General features: G+C 44.5%; 1 protein-coding gene and 1 pseudogene across 2 annotated transcripts; one reads left to right on the forward strand and one right to left on the reverse strand.

Annotated features, from left to right (window-relative positions):
- Positions 1-17,695: 17,695 nt before the first annotated feature.
- Positions 17,696-18,969, forward strand: LOC136509439 (E3 ubiquitin-protein ligase RSL1-like; annotated as a pseudogene).
- An 840-nt stretch (positions 18,970-19,809) lies between these two features.
- On the reverse strand, positions 19,810-24,182 carry LOC136506505 (calcium-dependent mitochondrial ATP-magnesium/phosphate carrier protein 2-like). Of its 2 annotated transcripts, none has more exons than XM_066501433.1 (7): positions 23,008-24,182; positions 22,080-22,401; positions 21,685-21,829; positions 21,309-21,424; positions 21,160-21,238; positions 20,753-20,986; positions 19,810-20,360 (listed from the first exon to the last, which is right to left on the reverse strand). In XM_066501433.1, exons 1-7 carry the CDS (start codon positions 23,870-23,872, stop codon positions 20,013-20,015), a joined length of 2,109 nt encoding a protein of 702 aa, XP_066357530.1. In that variant the 5' UTR covers positions 23,873-24,182; the 3' UTR covers positions 19,810-20,012. The 2 variants fall into 2 exon arrangements, with proteins under 2 accessions (XP_066357530.1, XP_066357529.1); XM_066501432.1 differs by having other exon boundaries at positions 21,984-22,401.
- Between the last annotated feature and the right edge of the window lie 902 nt (positions 24,183-25,084).

The raw sequence follows: 25,084 nt of genomic DNA on the forward strand, positions 1-25,084 counted from the left end.
ACGTCTTCTATGGTTATCAACCGTGTCACAATCTGTTTGACCTTGCTAAGAAGGCTAATCCTTGCTACGAATCAAAGTACACAAGCAAGAACAAAGTCCAATATTCGGTCTTGTTCATGGCATATCCATACTCTATCATCATCACCGTTGTTCCTAAGCACATTTGAAATATCGATATTAGGTAGTAGTAAATTCTTAGTTTTATTATTATGCAAACATAAGAACAAGCTCATCTTATAATCAAAGGTCGTATCCAAAGGTGTCATGCCCTCATTAGAAACACTTGCAAAAATACATGAAAAATACTTGAAACCATTGCAAAAACATACGCATCATCCAGATAAAATACTTGCAAACATATGTGTGAAACATATGCAACATCCAGATAAACACAGTTCCAACATACGTCTGAAAAAACAGAAGAAACATTAGGAACAAAAGCTTGCAACATATGTGTACAACCATTGCAACATATGTAACATCTCGATCTACTTTTGCAACATTCATATGAAATACTTGTAACATATCTCTGAAAATATCTGAAACACTTGAAACAAACACTTGTAATATGCGGTTTCAAACGCAACATCTACTTGCTGCCTGGACAAAAATAGAGGCTCGTCGACGCGGAGCTCAACGCCGGCGTGGAGCTCGATGCTACGGAGTAGCGTAGAGGTGGCCGGTGTTAAGCTTGTTAGCGACATAGACCTCGAAAAGGACCGCAGTAGGCGGATGGAGCGCGGCCACAAAGGGAGGCGTGAGTCCAAACGGAGGCACGCGACGTGAGCGCATAGTGGGGGTAGCACGGGTGAGGGCGGGATCCGTCCCGCTAGTAGGGGCGACAGAGCGAGCAAGCGACGCGGACGAGGATGGTGCACGCGAGGTCCGTTCTGTGAGCGGGCGATACGGGCGTCCGGACGTCCTATCACGAACATTACCGTAAGGTTATTGCCGTGCTGAAAAAAAAACAATTCGCATCTACTCAGTGTGACAACAACAACTAAAAAAGCGTTCCTCAAAAAAAAGAAAAAAAAGAGTAAAGACATCGTAATTAATAAATTTAAGAGAAAACTGAAAAGCAGAGGAAGGGATTCACTCCAATCCATCCTGCTCGAATCACAAAGCAGATCGATCCCGACGACGGCGATGATGGCCACCGGTGACGGCGACCACCTTGCCGCCCTCCTCCGCCGCCAGGCGAGCCTCCACTCTGACGCCGACCTCGCCGACCGACTTCAGGTAGCCGAGGCCATCCAAGCCTCCCTCCGCGCCCGACCTTCCCGCGATGCCGCCGCCTTGTCCTCCTATTCTATGTCATCGTCGCAAGCCGCCACGCACCCCTGCCAATCCGATGCCTCCGTCCCGCACTACCGCATCCTCTTCAAGGGCATGACGAGCAAGGAGGTGTTGGGGCCGATGGATCGGGACCCCGGCGTGGCGGTGGCGGTGCTCACGGCGGTAGTGGTCGGCCCGCTTGGGGACGTGCTTTTCATGACCCAGAAGCCGGTGGAGGGGTTCGTAGGAGACCGCAAGACGATTGAGGTCATGGCGCTCATGGAGGGCCTCCAAGCCGCGCTCAGGCTGGGCATCCAAAACGCCACCATCCTCACCGACTACTTGCTCCTGCACAACCATGTAATAAGCCTCTTGTCTTTTAGTTGCCCCATCCAACACAAAAACACATTCTCTTGTTCAATTCATAAACTTCGCTTTTCTTACATCCCATCCTGTGTATGTGTATTTATCTCTTTTGACAGATGTGAAATAACACTTGTCGAGCACAGCCGGGTCAGCTATGTGTTCAAATTAGCAAGAGATTTCATAGATGCTCAGATCGCCAAGGCTCTTGCTGAGAGAAGCGAGAGATGCACCATCTGCTTGGACGACACTAAAGTTTCTAAGATTCATGCTGTTGAAGGCTGTGCACATCGCTTTTGCTTGTCGTGCATGAAGGAACATGTGAGAATTAAGCTGCTCCATGGAACACTGCCATCTTGCCCACGAAATGGCTGCACTTCCAAGCTAACTGTAGAGGGTTCCATGTTAGATTGATCTCTAATCCAAACTGGACCCAATGGCCCAGTTGGGCCTTTGATTCGCGCCCTGATCGGGGGCGCCCAACCCACCATGGCTGGAGGGCCCCTGTCACACTGCGCTATAAAAAAGGTGGGGGATGGCGGCTCTTATCATGAGGTTGACCTGAGCCGAGCTCCCCACCGACACCAAAACCCTAATCTAGTTAGAGAGGGGCATAGCCAGTGACGGAAAGCCACCAGCCACGTCGCCCGCTCCATCGACGTCGATGTCTTCATCACCCTCTTCACCGACCGTCGCTGCCCATGCGTAGACTACACCAACAAACGTGATGGCGTCCTCTGAACCCTCCCCCTCTGCGGTGTCAGGTTCAACACCTTCTCCCTTCTCTCTCCATCTCTCTTGTTCTACATGTATTAGGATGAACTGCGTCCTTTATCCCATATAGAATCACTCTACTGGCTAGATCTATGATCCTAGTGATCCTACAACGTTAACAATGGTATCAGAGCCATCGATTTCTAGGGTTTTTAGATCTAGAATGGGTAAACCAATTAGAAAAGGAAGTAGAAGGTTAGATCCAGTGTGGGTCTAACAAGAACAGAGGGTTCAGTTGAACCCTAACCCTAACTAGGTTAAGGAAAGGAGAGGAAGAAGAGGGTTTCGGCCTTAAGAACGTAAGAGTCGAACCCTAAACCCGTGAAAACATCACGGGGAAGATAAACAGTGAAACCCTAAAAAAAGAAACCCTAACCCTAACTATCCCCAATCAATTGAATTCGAGCACCGACATAGAAGCAAATCCATAGGGGAAGAAGGAGAAGGGGTGGCCTACCTTGTCGCTGCGCAGCGCTACTGCTTCACTGGCGCGTGGGGAAAAGAACGCCGAGCCAGGGGCGCTGCTCGTCGGGCTCTGGCCAAAGAGGCGCCGCGGCTAGGCCGCTCGACGGTGGCGCGCTCATCTGCTAGGGCTCTTTGCTCGCTCTCGTCGCCGTTTCTCGCTCGACTCGCTCGGTTGCCGCTGTCGCTACGCTGAGGAGAGAGGCGAAGAGAGAGAAAGGGCAGAGACGAATGATGCTAGGGTTTTAGATGGAGCCACTACGGTCGGCATTTTGATCATGTGATGCGTGCGGACGGCCATCGGATCGGCGTGGACGGCCAAGATCGATCAGGCCATTTCGCGGCCCAGGCGGGCGAGCGCGGCCACGCGGCTTTGCTGGCCCAGGCCCAGGTTGCAGACTCAGTGCGGGCAGCGCGTGTGGAAGAGAGGCAGGCCGGGTCGAATTCCCAGCTGGGCCGAATGAACAGTGATGAATTGAAACAGTTTTTTTTGTTTTTTCTTTTTCCAGTAAATGTTTATTTCCTAGAAAATGGATAAATGGCTTAAAGAAAATAGAAAAGAGAATTCAACTGTGGGTAAAATTCACAAAATTGAGATTATTTTTCCACTGCGTATTTAAAGATGTTATTTTCATTATTAAATTCGAACCAACTAGAGAATTTAATTTTGAAAATGAATATGTTTTAATTGATTATAATATTATTATTATTCTGACCAACGTTGATTAATGGCAATATTATGATGTTTTGTCATGCATTAATTCTATTTCTGCCCAACGGTGATGTAGAATTAATGTAGAGGACAATTGTATGTTTTAATTTTGACCAACGTTGGAACTAAGGCATGCAATTGTTATTGTTATTATTTATATTCTCACTCTATATGAATTGTGTTTTCAGGCGGATACAACTTGATGGGTTGTATTAAAGAGATCCCTACTCTCAAAGGTGATAACTACACGGAGTGAAAGAAAAAAATTGACCTGGCCTTCATCTTGGCTGAGGTGGACTAGGTAGTCACCTCATCGTGTCCCACTGAGCCTGTGGCACCGGTGAGGGAGATAAACGAGGCTGATGCCGCTTGGGCAACCAAAGAGAGGGATTTTGCATCCCAAAGAATGTCCTATGACCTTGAGCATAGGAAGTGGGTCACTGCCAACAAAAAAATATTTGGCTGTGATAAAGAACACGGTTGAGCCTGCAATTATAGGCTCAATCCCAGAGTGTGACACCATCACTGAGTACCTTGAAAGAATAAAGAGTCAATTCACTAGCTCTTCAAAGACATATGCTACCCAGCTGATAAAGTAGCTGGTGACAGAGAGGTACTCTGGTAATGGTGGCATAAGAGAGCACATACTAAGGATGAGCAATTTGACATCTAAGCTAAAACCAATGGATCTGGCTCTCAAGGAAGAGTTCCTTATCCATCTGATTTTTGCTTCCTTGCCAAAAGAGTTTGACACTTTTGTTATTAACTACAATATACAACCCAAGAAGTGGGACATGGAGAGGCTCATGGCTATGTGTGTGCAAGAGGAGGAGACAATGAAAGCTGCCAATGGTGGCTCTATCAATTATTTGAAAGACAATAAGAAAAAGAATAATAATACTAACTCCTCCTCAAAGTGAAAGGGAAAGGGTCCTATGCTGCATCAGCCTCAGCAAAATAAGTTCACAGTAGAGAAAGATCAATGTCTCTATTGCAAGAAGATAGGACATTATAAGAAAGATTGTCCTGATTACTTAAAGATGATCATGGCAAAGAAAGGTGAGAACATTATTACGTTCATAAATAAATCCCTATATGTACAGTATTCAAAATCTACTTGGTGGATTGACTCAGGTGCAACTGTTCATGTTGCTAATTCTTTACAGGGATTCCGTTCGATGAGGACTACGCAAAGAAGCTAAAGACATGTTAAAGTTACAAATGGAGTCCGAGCAGAAGTTGAAGCCGTTGATGATCTTTCTCTAGAGCTTGTTGATGGTTTTAAACTTATACTTAGAGATGTTCTTTATGTTCCCTCGTTACAGAAGAACTTGATTAGTGTTTCATGTTTGGACAATGATGGATATGATTGCCATTTTGGAAATGGCAAATGTAAGATAACATTTAATAATGCATGTGTTGGTCTTGCTATCTTACAAAATGAGCTTTATTTGTTATCACTATGTGATGATGTGAATGTTGTATGCGATGATGGGAACGTTGTGTGCGACAATGTGAATGTATCCTCGTCTGCGGATGTAAACAAAAAATGAAAGAGAGCTCATGATGCATTGTTGAAATTATGGCACTGTCGTTTAGGCCATATTTCGAGGGGGAGAATAGAAAGACTAGTTAAGAGTGATATTCTTCCTCCATTAGAGCTCTCAGATTTAGAACAATGCAGAGAATGCATTAAAGGAAAGTATGTAAAGAAAATTAAGAAAGATGACAAACGAAGCGCAAGAATTCTACAGATTATTCACACAGACATCTATGGTCCGTTTTCTATAAAGAGTGTGGATGGTTATGATTCATTCATAACATTCACAGATGATTACTCCCGTTATTGCTACATTTATCCAATCAAAGAAAGAACAGAAGCATTGGATAAATTGAAGATATTTACGATAGAAGTTGAAAACCAACATAATTTAAAGATTAAGATAGTCAGGTCCGACCGTGGGGGGGAGTACTACGGTCGGCATACCCCATATGGCCAAGTTCCTGGACCTTTTATAAGGTTCTTAGAGGAGAATGGCATAGTAGCCCAGTATGCTACACCGGGCGAACCTCAGCAGAATGGAGTAGCTGAAAGGCGCAATTGTACCCTGATGGATATGGTGCGCAGTATAATAAGTTACTCCACCTTACCGATGAGCCTGTGGATGGAGGCGTTAAAAACCACCATTCATATTCTCAATAGAGTACCAAGTAAGTTGGTGCCCAAAACACAGTATGAGTTGTGGACAGGAAGAGTACCCTCACTAAACCACTTACATGTGTGTGGGAGTCCTACTGAGACTAAAGTATTTAACCCAAACATTGGGAAGCTAGATCCCAAAACAGTGAGTTGTCATTTCATTGGTTACCCAGAAAAGTCAAAAGGTTTTCGTTTCTACTGTCCAGACAGACATACAAAGTTTGTGGAAATGAGACACACAGTCTTCCTAGAGGATGAAATGATGAGGGGGAGCATGGTAGCTCGAGAAATTGACCTTGAAGAGAAGCGGGTGTATGCGCCCACTCCGATGATTCATGAGCCATTTTTTTCACTACCTACTGCCGCTACACCGGCAGTGCAAGATACTGTGGTGCCAGCACCTATTGTTATTCTGCCTGTGGCAACAATAAATGATGATGAGGAACCTGTTCTTCAGGATCCTGCAGAACCTATTGCCACAAATAAGGGGGAGCAAAAACAGCCTCAAACAGAAGATGTGCCAAATGTGGAGGCCCCTAGAAGGTCTCAAAGAGTTAGAAAATCAGCTATTCCTGCTGATTATGAAGTGTACAACACTAAGGAATTTTAAATGGAGGATGATCCCACCTCATTTGAAGAAGCCATGAGAAGTGATCATTCATCAAAGTGGCTTGAGGCCATGGAAGATAAAATGAAATCTATGAATGCCAATAAAGTTTGGGATTTGGAGATAATTCCTAAAGGAGCCAAAACAATAGGCTGTAAATGGGTCTACAAAATAAAACTTGACTCTCAAGGGAATATAGAGAGATATAAAGCACGACTTGTGGCAAGAGGCTTTACGCAAAGAGAAGGGATTGATTATAATGAGACATTTTCTCCAGTCTCATGTAAGGATTCCTTCAGAATCATAATGGCATTAGTGGCACATTACGATTTAGAATTACATCAGATGGATGTAAAGACGACATTTCTCAACGGGGACTTAGAGGAAAATGTTTACATGGTACAACAGAAAGGTTTTGTCATAGAAGAAAAAGAACGAATGGGATGCCGCCTAAAGAAATCCATTTATGGATTAAAACAAGCTTCAAAATAGTGGTACTTGAAGTTTGATCAGACAATAAGGAATTTTGGGTTTAAAGAGAATATAGAAGACAATTGTGTTTATACAAAGTTTAAGAATAGGAAGTTTATCTTCCTTGTCCTGTATGTGGATGATATCTTACTTGCTAGTAGTGATGTCAGTCTAAAACTGGAGATAAAGAAGTTTTTGTCCTTAAAATTTGATATGAAAGATCTTGGTGAAGCTTCGTTCGTTCTAGGGATCGAGATTCACCGAGATAGAAGTAAAAGGGTATTAAGACTGTCACAAAAGGCATACATAGAAAAGATCTTAAAGAAATTCAGTATGCATAAATATAGTCCATCACCTGCTCCTATAGTCAAGGGTGACAGATATGAAGATTTTCAATGCCCCAGGAACCAATATGAGATCGATCAAATAAAAGCGGTTCCATATGCTTCAGCTGTCGGAAGCTTGCAATATGCTTAAGTATGCACGCGCCCTGACTTGACATTTATTGTCGGGTTACTTGGCAGATTCCAGAGCAATCCTGTAACAGAACACTGAAAATTAGTAAAAAAAGTCTTGCGTTATTTGCAAGGAACGAAAGGCCTCATGATGACGTATAGAAGATCTGATTCACTCCATATAGTGGGATATTCAGATTCTGATTATGCTGGAGATGATAGAAAATCCACGTCTGGATATGTATCCACTCTCGTAGGGGGAGCTATTTCATGGAAAAGCTCAAAACAAACCGTCACTATATCGTCCACAATGTATGCCGAGTTTATAGCGTGTTATGAGGCAATGGGACAGGTGAACTGGCTAAAGAAGTTTATACCCGGTTTGAAGGTGGTTGACGACATCTATAGACCACTTAAGTTATACTACGATAATAATCCGGCAGTACAGCATGCTCACAACAATAAGTCAAGTGGTGTTGTCAAACACATTGACATAAAGTATTATGTTGTGAAAGATAAAGTCCGGGATCAAGTCATAAGCCTTGAGCATATAAGTACCAAAATAATGCTCGCGGATCCGCTTACAAAAGGCTTACCACCCAACGTGTTCAGAGAACATGTAGCCGGCATGGGTTTAAGGGAAAGCCTATAATTCCTGGACAAAAGAAGGCCCAAAGATAAGTATCTATTTCAGAACAGAGTGGTGTGTTGTAGCTGTTAAATCTATCGGCAATGGACCGTGACGATGAGACATACTCTATGCGCTAATCTGTAATGGAATGAACAAAAGTAAATGATATGGAAGTAAAAGATGGAAAGGGATCAAGGGGGAGATTGTTAGATTGATCTCTAATCCTAACTGAACCCAACGGCCCAGTTGGGCATTTGATTCGCGCCCTGATCGGGGGCGCCCAGCCCACCATGGCTGGAGGGCCCCTGTCACACTGCAATATAAAAAGAGGTGGGGGCCGGCGGCTCTTATCACGAGGTTGACCTGAGCCGAGCTCCCCACCAACACCAAAACCCTAATCCGATCAGAGAGGGGCGCAGCCAGTGACGGGAAGCCACCAGCCGCGCCGCCCGCTCCATCGACGTCGACGTCTTCATCGTCCTCTTCACCGACCGTCGTTGCCCGTGCGTAGACTACACCAACGAACGTGATGGCGTCCTTTGAACCCTCCCCCTCTGCGGTGTCAGGTTCAACACCTTCTCCCTTCCCTCTCTGTCTCTCTTGTTCTACATGTATTAGGATGAACTGCGTCCTTTATCCCGTATAGAATCACTCCACTGGCTAGATCTATGATTCTAGTGATCCTACAGCGTTAACAGTATTCCTATCACCTCAACTATTAGAGATCATGGCACAGCGCATCAGTGAAGAGCAAATCCCTCTGACCTAGAAGATTTACTGCCCTTATCCCAAGTGTTCAGCCTTGATGTCCTTGAGTGAGCTGATGAAGCCAATGCAAGGAACTTGCTCAAAGTACACTGTTGCTGATGTTGTCACCTTGAGGAAGTGTGTGAAATGCAGAGGCTCTTTGTTGCTTCAGATGTAAGGCCCGGTTTAGATGCGAAATTTTTTGGCTTTCGGCTACTGTAGTACTTTCGTTTGTACTTGGCAAAAAATGTCCAATTATGGACTATTTAGGCTTAAAAGATTCGTCTCGCCAATTATGTGCAAACTGTGCAATTAATTATTCTTTTTACCTATATTTAATGCTCCATGCATGTGCCGCAAGATTTGATGTGACGGAGAATCTTAAATTTTTGGATTTTAGGTGGGATCTAAACAGGGCCTAAGGTCCCTGGCATGATAGGATGACTTGCAATGATTACAAGAGAAGGTACCCGCATCGCCGTCCAGAAGATGCCAAGTTACTGAACCTTGCACAACAGCGGCTGTGGCGGCAATATGTGAGATGCAGGCACATGATTGAATTCGCAGAAGGTTGCTACAACACTTGCAAAAATACATGAAAAATACTTGAAACCATTGCAAAAAACATACGCATCATCCAGATAAAATACTTGCAAACATATGTGTGAAACATATGCAAACATCCAGATAAACACAGTTCCAACATACGTCTGAAAAAAACAGAAGAAACATTAGAACAAAAGCTTGCAACATATGTGTACAAACCATTGCAACATATGTAACATCTCGATCTACTTTGGCAACATTCATATGAAATACTTGTAACATATCTCTGAAAATATCTGAAACACTTGAAACAAACACTTGTATATGCGGTTTCAAACGCAACATCTACTTGCTGCCTGGACAAAAATAGAGGCTCGTCGACGCGGAGCTCAACGCCGGCGTGGAGCTCGATGCTACGGAGTAGCGTAGAGGTGGCCGGTGTTAAGCTTGTTAGCGACATAGACCTCGAAAAGGACCGCAGTAGGCGGATGGAGCGCGGCCACAAAGGGAGGCGTGAGTCCAAACGGAGGCACGCGACGTGAGCGCATAGTGGGGGGTAGCACGGGTGAGGGCGGGATCCGTCCCGCTATTAGGGGCGACAGAGCGAGCAAGCGACGCGGACGAGGATGGTGCACGCGAGGTCCGTTCTGTGAGCGGGCGATACGGGCGTCCGGACGTCCTATCACGAACATTACCGTAAGGTTATTGCCGTGCTGAAAAAAAAACAATTCGCATCTACTCAGTGTGACAACAACAACTAAAAAAGCGTTCCTCAAAAAAAAGAAAAAAAAGAGTAAAGACATCGTAATTAATAAATTTAAGAGAAAACTGAAAAGCAGAGGAAGGGATTCACTCCAATCCATCCTGCTCGAATCACAAAGCAGATCGATCCCGACGACGGCGATGATGGCCACCGGTGACGGCGACCACCTTGCCGCCCTCCTCCGCCGCCAGGCGAGCCTCCACTCTGACGCCGACCTCGCCGACCGACTTCAGGTAGCCGAGGCCATCCAAGCCTCCCTCCGCGCCCGACCTTCCCGCGATGCCGCCGCCTTGTCCTCCTATTCTATGTCATCGTCGCAAGCCGCCACGCACCCCTGCCAATCCGATGCCTCCGTCCCGCACTACCGCATCCTCTTCAAGGGCATGACGAGCAAGGAGGTGTTGGGGCCGATGGATCGGGACCCCGGCGTGGCGGGTGGCGGTGCTCACGGCGGTAGTGGTCGGCCCGCTTGGGGACGTGCTTTTCATGACCCAGAAGCCGGTGGAGGGGTTCGTAGGAGACCGCAAGACGATTGAGGTCATGGCGCTCATGGAGGGCCTCCAAGCCGCGCTCAGGCTGGGCATCCAAAACGCCACCATCCTCACCGACTACTTGCTCCTGCACAACCATGTAATAAGCCTCTTGTCTTTTAGTTGCCCCATCCAACACAAAAACACATTCTCTTGTTCAATTCATAAACTTCGCTTTTCTTACATCCCATCCTGTGTATGTGTATTTATCTCTTTTGACAGATGTGAAATAACACTTGTCGAGCACAGCCGGGTCAGCTATGTGTTCAAATTAGCAAGAGATTTCATAGATGCTCAGATCGCCAAGGCTCTTGCTGAGAGAAGCGAGAGATGCACCATCTGCTTGGACGACACTAAAGTTTCTAAGATTCATGCTGTTGAAGGCTGTGCACATCGCTTTTGCTTGTCGTGCATGAAGGAACATGTGAGAATTAAGCTGCTCCATGGAACACTGCCATCTTGCCCACGAAATGGCTGCACTTCCAAGCTAACTGTAGAGGGTTCCATGTTAGATTGATCTCTAATCCAAACTGGACCCAATGGCCCAGTTGGGCCTTTGATTCGCGCCCTGATCGGGGGCGCCCAACCCACCATGGCTGGAGGGCCCCTGTCACACTGCGCTATAAAAAAGGTGGGGGATGGCGGCTCTTATCATGAGGTTGACCTGAGCCGAGCTCCCCACCGACACCAAAACCCTAATCTAGTTAGAGAGGGGCATAGCCAGTGACGGAAAGCCACCAGCCACGTCGGGCACCGCTCCCTCGACGTCGATGTCTTTCATACCTCACCCCTCTTACACCGACCGTCGCTGCCCATGCGCAGGGACTACACCACAAACGTGATGGGCGTCCTCTGAACCCTCCCCCTCTGCTGTGATCAGGTTCAACACCTTCTCCCTTCTCTCTCCATCTCTCTTGTTCTACATGTATTAGGATGAACTGCGTCCTTTATCCATATAGAATCACTCTACTGGCTAGATCTATGATCCTAGTGATCCTACAACGTTAACAATGGTATCAGAGCCATCGATTTCTAGGGTTTTTAGATCTAGAATGGGTAAACCAATTAGAAAAGGAAGTAGAAGGTTAGATCCAGTGTGGGTCTAACAAGAACAGAGGGTTCAGTTGAACCCTAACCCTAACTAGGTTAAGGAAAGGAGAGGAAGAAGAGGGTTTCGGCCTTAAGAACGTAAGAGTCGAACCCTAAACCGTGAAAACATCACTGGGAAGATAAACAGTGAAACCCTAAAAAAAGAAACCCTAACCCTAACTATCCCCAATCAATTGAATTCGAGCACCGACATAGAAGCAAATCCATAGGGGAAGAAGGAGAAGGGGTGGCCTACCTTGTCGCTGCGCAGCGCTACTGCTTCACTGGCGCGTGGGGAAAAGAACGCCGAGCCAGGGGCGCTGCTCGTCGGGCTCTGGCCAAAGAGGCGCCGCGGCTAGGCCGCTCGACGGTGGCGCGCTCATCTGCTAGGGCTCTTTGCTCGCTCTCGTCGCCGTTTCTCGCTCGACTCGCTCGGTTGCCGCTGTCGCTACGCTGAGGAGAGAGGCGAAGAGAGAGAAAGGGCAGAGACGAATGATGCTAGGGTTTTAGATGGAGCCACTACGGTCGGCATTTTGATCATGTGATGCGTGCGGACGGCCATCGGATCGGCGTGGACGGCCAAGATCGATCAGGCCATTTCGCGGCCCAGGCGGGCGAGCGCGGCCACGCGGCTTTGCTGGCCCAGGCCCAGGTTGCAGACTCAGTGCGGGCAGCGCGTGTGGAAGAGAGGCAGGCCGGGTCGAATTCCCAGCTGGGCCGAATGAACAGTGATGAATTGAATCAGTTTTTTTGTTTTTTCTTTTTCCAGTAAATGTTTATTTCCTAGAAAATGGATAAATGGCTTAAAGAAAATAGAAAAGAGAATTTCAACTGTGGGTAAAATTCACAAAATTGAGATTATTTTTCCACTGCGTATTTAAAGATGTTATTTTCATTATTAAATTCGAACCAACTAGAGAATTTAATTTTGAAAATGAATATGTTTTAATTGATTATAATATTATTATTATTCTGACCAACGTTGATTAATGGCAATATTATGATGTTTTGTCATGCATTAATTCTATTTCTGCCCAACGGTGATGTAGAATTAATGTAGAGGACAATTGTATGTTTTAATTTTGACCAACGTTGGAACTAAGGCATGCAATTGTTATTGTTATTATTTATATTCTCACTCTATATGAATTGTGTTTTCAGGCGGATACAACTTGATGGGTTGTATTAAAGAGATCCCTACTCTCAAAGGTGATAACTACACGGAGTGAAAGAAAAAAATTGACCTGGCCTTCATCTTGGCTGAGGTGGACTAGGTAGTCACCTCATCGTGTCCCACTGAGCCTGTGGCACCGGTGAGGGAGATAAACGAGGCTGATGCCGCTTGGGCAACCAAAGAGAGGGATTTTGCATCCCAAAGAATGTCCTATGACCTTGAGCATAGGAAGTGGGTCACTGCCAACAAAAAATATTTGGCTGTGATAAAGAACACGGTTGAGCCTGCAATTATAGGCTCAATCCCAGAGTGTGACACCATCACTGAGTACCTTGAAAGAATAAAGAGTCAATTCACTAGCTCTTCAAAGACATATGCTACCCAGCTGATAAAGTAGCTGGTGACAGAGAGGTACTCTGGTAATGGTGGCATAAGAGAGCACATACTAAGGATGAGCAATTTGACATCTAAGCTAAAACCAATGGATCTGGCTCTCAAGGAAGAGTTCCTTATCCATCTGATTTTTGCTTCCTTGCCAAAAGAGTTTGACACTTTTGTTATTAACTACAATATACAACCCAAGAAGTGGGACATGGAGAGGCTCATGGCTATGTGTGTGCAAGAGGAGGAGACAATGAAAGCTGCCAATGGTGGCTCTATCAATTATTTGAAAGACAATAAGAAAAAGAATAATAATACTAACTCCTCCTCAAAGTGAAAGGGAAAGGGTCCTATGCTGCATCAGCCTCAGCAAAATAAGTTCACAGTAGAGAAAGATCAATGTCTCTATTGCAAGAAGATAGGACATTATAAGAAAGATTGTCCTGATTACTTAAAGATGATCATGGCAAAGAAAGGTGAGAACATTATTACGTTCATAAATAAATCCCTATATGTACAGTATTCAAAATCTACTTGGTGGATTGACTCAGGTGCAACTGTTCATGTTGCTAATTCTTTACAGGGATTCCGTTCGATGAGGACTACGCAAAGAAGCTAAAGACATGTTAAAGTTACAAATGGAGTCCGAGCAGAAGTTGAAGCCGTTGATGATCTTTCTCTAGAGCTTGTTGATGGTTTTAAACTTATACTTAGAGATGTTCTTTATGTTCCCTCGTTACAGAAGAACTTGATTAGTGTTTCATGTTTGGACAATGATGGATATGATTGCCATTTTGGAAATGGCAAATGTAAGATAACATTTAATAATGCATGTGTTGGTCTTGCTATCTTACAAAATGAGCTTTATTTGTTATCACTATGTGATGATGTGAATGTTGTATGCGATGATGGGAACGTTGTGTGCGACAATGTGAATGTATCCTCGTCTGCGGATGTAAACAAAAAATGAAAGAGAGCTCATGATGCATTGTTGAAATTATGGCACTGTCGTTTAGGCCATATTTCGAGGGGGAGAATAGAAAGACTAGTTAAGAGTGATATTCTTCCTCCATTAGAGCTCTCAGATTTAGAACAATGCAGAGAATGCATTAAAGGAAAGTATGTAAAGAAAATTAAGAAAGATGACAAACGAAGCGCAAGAATTCTACAGATTATTCACACAGACATCTATGGTCCGTTTTCTATAAAGAGTGTGGATGGTTATGATTCATTCATAACATTCACAGATGATTACTCCCGTTATTGCTACATTTATCCAATCAAAGAAAGAACAGAAGCATTGGATAAATTGAAGATATTTACGATAGAAGTTGAAAACCAACATAATTTAAAGATTAAGATAGTCAGGTCCGACCGTGGGGGGGAGTACTACGGTCGGCATACCCCATATGGCCAAGTTCCTGGACCTTTTATAAGGTTCTTAGAGGAGAATGGCATAGTAGCCCAGTATGCTACACCGGGCGAACCTCAGCAGAATGGAGTAGCTGAAAGGCGCAATTGTACCCTGATGGATATGGTGCGCAGTATAATAAGTTACTCCACCTTACCGATGAGCCTGTGGATGGAGGCGTTAAAAACCACCATTCATATTCTCAATAGAGTACCAAGTAAGTTGGTGCCCAAAACACAGTATGAGTTGTGGACAGGAAGAGTACCCTCACTAAACCACTTACATGTGTGTGGGAGTCCTACTGAGACTAAAGTATTTAACCCAAACATTGGGAAGCTAGATCCCAAAACAGTGAGTTGTCATTTCATTGGTTACCCAGAAAAGTCAAAAGGTTTTCGTTTCTACTGTCCAGACAGACATACAAAGTTTGTGGAAATGAGACACACAGTCTTCCTAGAGGATGAAATGATGAGGGGGAGCATGGTAGCTCGAGAAATTGACCTTGAAGAGAAGCGGGTGTATGCGCCCACTCCGATGATTCATGAGCCATTTTTTCTCACTACCTACTGCCGCTACACCGGCAGTGCAAGATACTGTGGTGCCAGCACCTATTGTTATTCTGCCTGTGGCAACAATAAATGATGATGAGGAACCTGTTCTTCAGGATCCTGCAGAACCTATTGCCACAAATAAGGGGGAGCAAAAACAGCCTCAAACAGAAGATGTGCCAAATGTGGAGGCCCCTAGAAGGTCTCAAAGAGTTAGAAAATCAGCTATTCCTGCTGATTATGAAGTGTACAACACTAAGGAATTTTAAATGGAGGATGATCCCACCTCATTTGAAGAAGCCATGAGAAGTGATCATTCATCAAAGTGGCTTGAGGCCATGGAAGATGAAATGAAATCTATGAATGCCAATAAAGTTTGGGATTTGGAGATAATTCCTAAAGGAGCCAAAACAGTAGGCTGTAAATGGGTCTACAAAATAAAACTTGACTCTCAAGGGAATATAGAGAGATATAAAGCACGACTTGTGGCAAGAGGCTTTACGCAAAGAGAAGGGATTGATTACTAATGAGACATTTTCTCCAGTCTCATGTAAGGATTCCTTCAGAATCATAATGGCATTAGTGGCACATTACGATTTAGAATTACATCAGATGGATGTAAAGACGACATTTCTCAACGGGGACTTAGAGGAAAATGTTTACATGGCACAACCGAAAGGTTTTGTCATGGAAGGAAAAAGAACGAATGGGATGCCGCCTAAAGAAATCCATTTATGGATTAAAACAAGCTTCAAGACAGTGGTACTTGAAGTTTGATCAGACAATAAGGAATTTTGGGTTTAAAGAGAATGTAGAAGGACAATTGTGTCTATACAAAGTTTAAGAATAGGAAGTTTATCTTCCTTGTCCTGTATGTGGATGATATCTTACTTGCTAGTAGTGATGTCAGTCTACTACTGGAGACTAAAGAAGTTTTTGTCCTCAAAATTTGATATGAAAGATCTTGGTGAAGCTTCGTTCGTTCTAGGGATCGAGATTCACCGAGATAGAAGTAAAGGGGTATTAGGACTGTCACAAAAGGCATACATAGAAAAGATCTTAAAGAAATTCAGTATGCACAAATATAGTCCCTCACCTGCTCCTATAGTCAAGGGCGACAGATATGAGGATTTTCAATGCCCCAGGAACCAATATGAGATCGATCAAATGAAAGCGGTTCCATATGCTTCAGCTGTCGGAAGCTTGCAATATGCTTAAGTATGCACGCGCCCTGACTTGACATTTATTGTACCGGGTTACTTGGCAGATTCCAGAGCAATCCTGTAACAGAACACTGAAATTAGTAAAGAAAGTCTTGCGTTATTTGCAAGGAACGAAAGGCCTCATGATGACGTATAGAAGATCTGATTCACTCCATATAGTGGGATATTCAGATTCTGATTATGCTGGAGATGATAGAAAATCCACGTCTGGATATGTATTCACTCTCGTAGGGGGAGCTATTTCATGGAAAAGCTCAAAGCAAACCGTCACTATATCGTCCACAATGTATGCCGAGTTTGTAGCGTGTTATGAGGCAATGGGACAGGTGAACTGGCTAAAGAAGTTCATACCCGGTTTGAAGGTGGTTGACGACATCTATAGACCACTTAAGTTATACTACGATAATAATCCGGCAGTACAGTATGCTCACAACAATAAGTCAAGTGGTGCTTGTCAAACACATTGACATAAAGTATTATGTTGTGAAAGATAAAGTCCGGGATCAAGTCATAAGTCCTTGAGCATATAAGTACCGAAAAGATGCTCGCGGATCCGCTTACAAAAGGCTTACCACCCAACGTGTTCAGAGAACATGTAGCCGGCATGGGTTTAAGGGAAAGCCTATAATTCCTGGACAAAAGAAGGCCCAAAGATAAGTATCTATTTCAGAACAGAGTGGTGTGTTGTAGCTGTTAAATCTATCGGCAATGGACCGTGACGATGAGACATACTCTATGCGCTAATCTGTAATGGAATGAACAAAAGTAAATGATATGAAGTAAAAGATGGAAAGGGATCAAGGGGGAGATTGTTAGATTGATCTCTAATCCTAACTGAACCCAACGGCCCAGTTGGGCATTTGATTCGCGCCCTGATCGGGGGCGCCCAGCCCACCATGGCTGGAGGGCCCCTGTCACACTGCAATATAAAAAGAGGTGGGGGCCGGCGGCTCTTATCACGAGGTTGACCTGAGCCGAGCTCCCCACCAACACCAAAACCCTAATCCGATCAGAGAGGGGCGCAGCCAGTGACGGGAAGCCACCAGCCGCGCCGCCCGCTCCATCGACGTCGACGTCTTCATCGTCCTCTTCACCGACCGTCGTTGCCCGTGCGTAGACTACACCAACGAACGTGATGGCGTCCTTTGAACCCTCCCCCTCTGCGGTGTCAGGTTCAACACCTTCTCCCTTCCCTCTCTGTCTCTCTTGTTCTACATGTATTAGGATGAACTGCGTCCTTTATCCCGTATAGAATCACTCCACTGGCTAGATCTATGATTCTAGTGATCCTACAGCGTTAACAGTATTCCTATCACCTCAACTATTAGAGATCATGGCACAGCGCATCAGTGAAGAGCAAATCCCTCTGACCTAGAAGATTTACTGCCCTTATCCCAAGTGTTCAGCCTTGATGTCCTTGAGTGAGCTGATGAAGCCAATGCAAGGAACTTGCTCAAAGTACACTGTTGCTGATGTTGTCACCTTGAGGAAGTGTGTGAAATGCAGAGGCTCTTTGTTGCTTCAGATGTAAGGCCCGGTTTAGATGCGAAATTTTTTGGCTTTCGGCTACTGTAGTACTTTCGTTTGTACTTGGCAAAAAATGTCCAATTATGGACTATTTAGGCTTAAAAGATTCGTCTCGCCAATTATGTGCAAACTGTGCAATTAATTATTCTTTTTACCTATATTTAATGCTCCATGCATGTGCCGCAAGATTTGATGTGACGGAGAATCTTAAATTTTTGGATTTTAGGTGGGATCTAAACAGGGCCTAAGGTCCCTGGCATGATAGGATGACTTGCAATGATTACAAGAGAAGGTACCCGCATCGCCGTCCAGAAGATGCCAAGTTACTGAACCTTGCACAACAGCGGCTGTGGCGGCAATATGTGAGATGCAGGCACATGATTGAATTCGCAGAAGGTTGCTACCATATGACTTGTGTGTAAGTCTTTATTCTTGTTTATTTATGGTGCCCATTTGTTATATTTGATCCTGATGCCAATCAATATGTTGCTGCTTAGGGCCTTGTTTAGATTGCAATTTTTTTGTAATCTGGACATTGTAGCACGTTTCATTTGTATTTGACAAACTTTGTCCGATCATGGATTAACTAGGCTCAAAAGATTCGTCTCGTGATTTACAACCAAACTGTGCAATTAGTTATTTTTTTTACCTACATTTAATACTTCATGCATACGTCCAAAAATTGATGTGATGGAGAGAGAGTGAAAAAACTTAGAATTTAGAGGTGATCTAAACAAGGCCTAGGTTTGTTTCTTATAAAATCTTGCTGACATGTCTGCTGCTGCGCACATTGGTTGTTGCAGGTGCGGCTATGAATTCTGCTACACATGTGAGAGTGAATGGAAGGAGAAGAAAGCAACCTGCACCTGCCCACTGTGGGAGGAACGCAATATTAATGAGAATGACAACAACGACGAGGAGGAGGACGACGAGGATTACTACGATGAAGAAGATGCTTACTATGGACGAGGCCCTCTGGTTCACCTTCCTTTTCATCGAAGGGCTGTTCACTACGACATCACCCCACCCCAGAACTTGTGCAAATCATCCAGGCGTATTGCTATAGAGGAGGCGGAGTAGTACTAGTAGCTTTCTATTTCTGAGTATGACTGGTGGGCCTGCGTGCCAGCTATTGTAAGAGATGGCTTATAAGGAATAGAACCAGAACACGAAACACAATAGAAAACGCGAGGACCTGACCCAAGCAAGTTGTTCATGAGGACATGAGTAACGGAGGCTAACACTACTAGGGGTTTCGGTACAAATAAAATAATCTATTTGGACTAAAAAATATTGAGACTACTATTTACAATATAAATTATCACCACTTGTGGTCTCTATCTTTTTTTTTGTTTCATCATGTGTCACTTTTATCTTCTCTCTGCTTTTCTTGCATGGACCACCTTCTCTCTTCCTAAGCATGCATACATAGTTTTTGCAGGTAACTATAACAGCTACAGAACACCTACTTTTTTATATAACATGGCATCTGATTCGACGTGGATTTTGAGGCTACCTCTAGAGCCACTGCGTTGGGAAGCCCTGAGCCACCTCGATCTCTCACGTCGGCGGCGAGCTCACCTTGCCGGTGGCCACGGGTGTGACACCAGGTTACATAGCTTTTCTGGGATGGCCTGTGTATTCTCTCCAACAGTGCAAGGACCATCTTCAACATCAGTATCCTTTGTTCTTTATTTTCCTCGTCACTCTATCAGTCTTTACATCATTCATGTTTATAAGGAAGGCTATGGGTCATCGTTAAATAACAAACAAGAAGCGAGCTGTCCTATCCAACAAAAGAACAACAGCTCCAGCATGTGCTTCTATCCTCTAGTACTTTTCTCATCTACTGTACTATACAGCCATCTCAAGGCCTACGGGAATGGAAATTCGGCAAATTTCCCAGAGGGGCGAAAGACGTGGCAACCTAAAATTGGATTCAAATATAAAAAAGGCAGATGTTCTGTTGCTTCTCTGCAACGTGAACAGAAAAAAAATCTTTTACATGGTTTCAGTTTCTTTGCTCCATAGGTGTTAACCAGGTAAACGTTAGATTATCCTGTGGAGCCCACCATGGTTTTCTTCTCCTGTATTGACGCCCCTGGATTCACTCTCATCTTTGATCACTGCTTTCTTGGCAAGTTCTCTTGTGTTGACTCACTGGACTTGTTCTCATCTTTGATCATCGCCTGCTTGGCAAGCTCATAGCCTGCAAAGTTCATTGCTCCAAGAGGAGCAATCCAGAAGAAGCGGGGGATCGCGCCCTTAAAGAGTCCAAGTGGACCCTCGTTTCGAAGGATGGAGAAGATTATCATCTGCATAGACACTGGTGTGCCTGGAGGGGCAGTCATCATCCGTGTCTTCATCACATCAAAGGGAGTGGTCACTATTGCCGCAAGTCCTCCAGACAATGCCCCAACTGCCACTGTTTCCCATGCTTCCAAGTCTCTCTTCAAAACATGTTGTGCTGCCTGCAAAACCAAGGTGGTCATCATTAGATATGTCAATATGCAAGGCATAGTAGTACTAACATGACAGATGTAGCTATTATTTACAACTTATGACAGACAGTAGCACTAGTAAGTGGTAATTGACCAAATGAGAGAATTTCTACCCCTAACACAGCTCCATTTGGTACCAACTTTCATGTGTAAAAATAAAGAAATAAATAAATCAAGTCATTCAGGTATTTACATATACAAGTAACAAACTACCATCAAGGCTGCCTTTGTGGAGTCAGAGGAACGACAAAATCAGCGAAAGGTAGTTAAGAAAGGTAGCTAACTTGTTAACAACATAGGGATTTGAGAATGCCACTTTGAAGGTCCAGTGAAAACATAGAATCAATACAAACTGAGGATACCTTCTTAGCTTCTGCATAGAGGCACATTCCAGCAACATAGAAAGGAACCTCACGACAGAGTGTGGCCCCAGTGCCACGGAAAAATCCCTTTGGACCATCTTGTCTCATGGTGCCAACAATTGCCTCCCCTACATTGTTGAAGATTCCAGCCTGCAAACGCTGCTTAAGAACCTCACAAGGGATACGGACTGCAGTCCCTAGGACTGTGCTGCAGAAGGAAGCCATTGATTGCACCTATGGAACAAAAAGCATATCATCAAGCAATTCCACGAAGCATAACAATTATTGCAGAAACCAGAAAGTTTCTATTACCATTACAAAGTTCTATTCTACAAGGTGGGCTCAAAGTCCCTTTATTGTAGAGAATATAGAATTTGCACAAGAAGTACTGGAGTAGTTAATCGTACCTGAATCTCTGGAAGTGTTGGAGCAACATTAATTAATACAAGCTTGCTTGCTTCAAAGATTCCTGTCCTCAAACCATGGCTGCAAATGATAGGATTTGAATTCGTAGCCTACAAAAGTTTTGCATATAAACCAGTGAAATAGTACAGACCTTGAAAACTGGCCAAGAATTGCTGGGATAGAACCTCGATACAATCCCCGAAGCCCAATTTGTGGAAGCTTTGAAATGAGCTCTGGAAATGAGAGCGTAGATGCTTGGAGACGTGTCTGATACACAAAAAAGGTAAATCCATTGAATTTGGGTATTTTGGTTGGCAGATTGAACTTAAATCTTATACTAATCCATGAGGTTACAGATAATGCCTTAGCATACCACATACATATTGATTTGTGATGCGTAATCAGGATCATAACAAAGGAAAATCTCAAAAGGGATACTATACATAGAAAGTTTCTAATTCAATGTAACATGCTTTATTGAATCACTTGTTTGAACTAAAATGGTATAAACAAGCATGCTACTGTACCTTCATTGAATCAATAGGATGCAGCAGAGAGGTAGAGAGCGCACTTGCAAGACCTCCAGCTAAAGCAGACTTCAAAACACTTCCTGTGGATATTTCTATAGGTGGAGTAACAGCAACAACAGTAGCAGCTTCAAACCATATGTTCCTGGATGCATTTGTAAGTGAATAAAAAATATAAGATGGAAAAGAGAGCACATATAATGATGAAAGGTAGTCAGAATTGGTGATAATTGAAGAGTCAGTATTCACTAAAGCCAATTCAAGCATAGGTTTCTTCTAACAGGATACATCAGACATACCGAGGATCATCCTCAAGGCGTTCTGAAGGAAGTAGAAGCATGAAGTTCCGGAAATGGCCATATGAGATTGATCCTTCTGAATCAGAATTTAAATACCGTAGCATGGCAGCGGCATTATCTTCATTAGCCGGAAGTCCAGCACCTTTCAAGGAAGTCAAAATTTGATTCTTGTGAAGTGTTCCAGACTTGCTCAAACACAACGTGGTATATGCTCGGAGAATGGTTGCCTCCTTCTGTTCCATCAAGGATAAAAATTGCTTCCACCCAATTGATTTCGAAAAGAAGTTGCTTCTTGTATGGCGGAACAATTCTCGAGCATACCTCCTTGGTAACCGCCTCTTCCTCATTGCAATTTCGAGATCTTCTAGAGTGACTTCGCCATCACCATCTCTGTCTAACTCTTCAAAGAACCGCTTCCCTGCAGCAGCAGAACATCAGTTACAATATCACCTTATGATCCAACTAATACATAAAAAGAGCAACCTTTTCATAGGTATCATTGCATTATGTTATGCAGAATGCTGAGTTGCTAAGGTACCAATTAGAACTGTAGTTTGAAAATTGTATGATGGATAGAGCATAGCTTGACTAAAAATGTACTAACAGGAAAAATAACAGGATTGTACCGCCCTGTTGTTGCATGGGTCAATTAAAATGTCTAATAGGCATATCTTTGATAGTAGCTCACCTAAATTTTCTAGATACAGTGGTAAAATAATGTATAACATCAGAACATATTTTATGCTGTAAATTGTAGATATGAATGCCATATCCTGAATCTGAATATTTGAAGAAGTCTAGTGATTAAATTGTACATAATATAATTACTTTGACTCTAAAACTGGCATTTGAGCCTTCCGTAGAGGACTAACAGTGACTGATCCAATTTGGTGATTTCCCTACTGGTGCCATATGGTAAAATGAATGCATGATTGGCAATTGCAGAGCATGAGCTGATGAACCTACATACTGAAGAAGTAGAAATGAGGACACCTCTCTGTTGGAAAATGAAAAATGATGTTACCTTCAATTTCTGCATATCTGAAGAAGTCTTGCACTGAGAAAAGCTTCTTCTTGTCAGGATGTGCATCTGCCGATGTTGATGATCTGCTCACCAGCTGCGGGACTAATTCAATGAGTTCTGTCAGTGAAACTGCCGACAGCGTAGACCGCAGACGCTCCACATTCGACAAAGGAATGTTAAGCAGCCGGGCAGGCAATCTCTGTGCTGGCTGCTGTGTACCACTAGCATTGTCCACCGCCTCGCTGTCCCCAATTCCAGCACCATCCTCCTGGTCGCTGTCCCCAATTCCAGCACCATCCTCCTGGTCGCTTACTGGTGCTGGTGCTGGGACAGGGGACGCACCACCCATGATCCTTGCTCGTGGCGGCGGTGCCCCAACCTTTGCAAAGCCCAGGTTGGAAAGGAACCCATCGAAATCGGCCCTCTTCCCATCGATTATCTTCCTGAGAACCACAAATTGCTCGAACTGTCGGGTAGCCATACCAAATTCTTCACCTTTCTGCCTGCAGGCATCCTCCAGCAAGTGCAGGTTGTGGGCGAAGGCGTCGAACGCAATGCAGAGCAGGAGCTCCAGCTGCTGATGCGGGGTGGCGCCATTGCTGTGATCCCAGTGGAGCGGCGGGGAGTGTTTGCCTCCCCGCCGCTTGGGCTTGAAGCACCTGGCGAATGACTTGATGGGCTTGTGGAGGAAGTTGGTGACGACGACGTGGAGGTGGAGCAGGCAGTCGGCCTCGGGTTCCTTGGAGTTGGGATTGGGACCGGAATGGGATCCGGAGATGTGGATGACGGGAAGGCGAAGGTGCGCGATGGCGCCACGGGCGGCGGCGAAGAAGGCCTCTAAGGGGCGGTCGGGCGCCATGGGCATCAGGGGCAGGAACTAGGTGGTGGTTCCTGTCCGGTGGCGGTGGACTCCGGCGAACGGCGGGGAAGGCATAGCAGCAACGCGAGTAAGGCCCACCTCACTCACTCAGAGAGCTCTGAGTGGGCGACAGCTGGGTTTCTTCTTCCAGTGGTAGAGACGAGAGTAGCGAGCGGTGGGCAGGCGGCGGCGGAGGCCGGCCGTGGCCGGTGGTGACGTGGAGGAGAGGGCCGAGGTGGAGCTGGAGCAGTTGCAGACGAGACGGGAGGTGGAGAAGCGGCGAGCCGAGACCATGAGAATTGAGGAAACTGCAGAATTAAATTAATTTCTCAGGGGAGTGAAATGGATTACGATATTCAGATGGATCTGCTTTTTTGGTATTTGTTTGTGTTCACTTGTTGAGGATAACTGGGAGAATGTGCTTTGTTTTATATTTTTAAAAGGTAGAGTACTTTTAAGAAATATTTTAGAAATTTTCTAAATATTTTTAAATATGAGAAAAATCTTGTTAGCCTACCTAATTGACCGTAGCAATGCCAATTGGTAACCAAAACTAAAGGTCTAGCTTTTCTTTTTACAAAAAAAAAAAAATGAAAGGTTTCTCTTCAAAACTGTATTAGGAGAGCTTGTTTTTAAGGTTTATACTGCGTAAAGATGTGAAAGGAGAAATTTTTCTATTTGACACCAGAAATAATGCTGCTTTCTTATTTGACACCGAAACTGAAATTCTTTCCTATCTGTCCTTCACTCGAGTTTTTCTTTCCCATTTGACATTTCCGTCAATTTGGACCGCTAACGGTGTTAAGTCTTAGGAGAAAAATCCGTTTTACCCCTGGAGTTTTTTTTTACCAGTCATGATATTCCATGGTTGGCATTGCTATCTTCTTTTTGAATGTTTTTATCTCGAACAACAACAACAACAAAGCCTTAGATCACGAGATGGATGGCTCAGTTTTGCTGCTGGTGTGAGACACGTATACGTGTATTCATAATATATAACGCGTATGACGTCATGATGACATCAAGCAAAGAAACACTGGGGCAAAACAGAGCACAGCTTGCGGCCGACGTTCAGGGTTCGCAGGCACGCGGCCATGGCGGCCTCTCTCGCGGCGGCGCAGCCGGGGCCAGAGCTCGCAGGCGCGGCGACAGGATGGGCGCGGCCTCGCCGGAGCTAGCAGGCGCGGCGGCCTGCTATGAGTTGGTGCTGTGTCCTCG

This window comes from Miscanthus floridulus, chromosome 15 (assembly GCF_019320115.1).
Source record: "Miscanthus floridulus cultivar M001 chromosome 15, ASM1932011v1, whole genome shotgun sequence".
Classification (NCBI taxonomy): Eukaryota; Viridiplantae; Streptophyta; class Magnoliopsida; order Poales; family Poaceae; genus Miscanthus; species Miscanthus floridulus.

What these genes read in the sequence shown, in the direction of transcription:
- LOC136506505 (XM_066501432.1), bottom strand. Translation starts at nt 23,872, where the DNA reads ATGCCCATGGCGCCCGACCGCCCCTTAGAGGCCTTCTTCGCCGCCGCC. An exon ending in ATTCTTGGCCAGTTTTCAAG is followed by an intron (nt 21,239 to 21,308) that starts GTCTGTACTATT and finishes TATCATTTGCAG; the next exon opens with CCATGGTTTGAGGACAGGAA. An exon ending in CAACACTTCCAGAGATTCAG is followed by an intron (nt 20,987 to 21,159) that starts GTACGATTAACT and finishes TTTGTTCCATAG; the next exon opens with GTGCAATCAATGGCTTCCTT.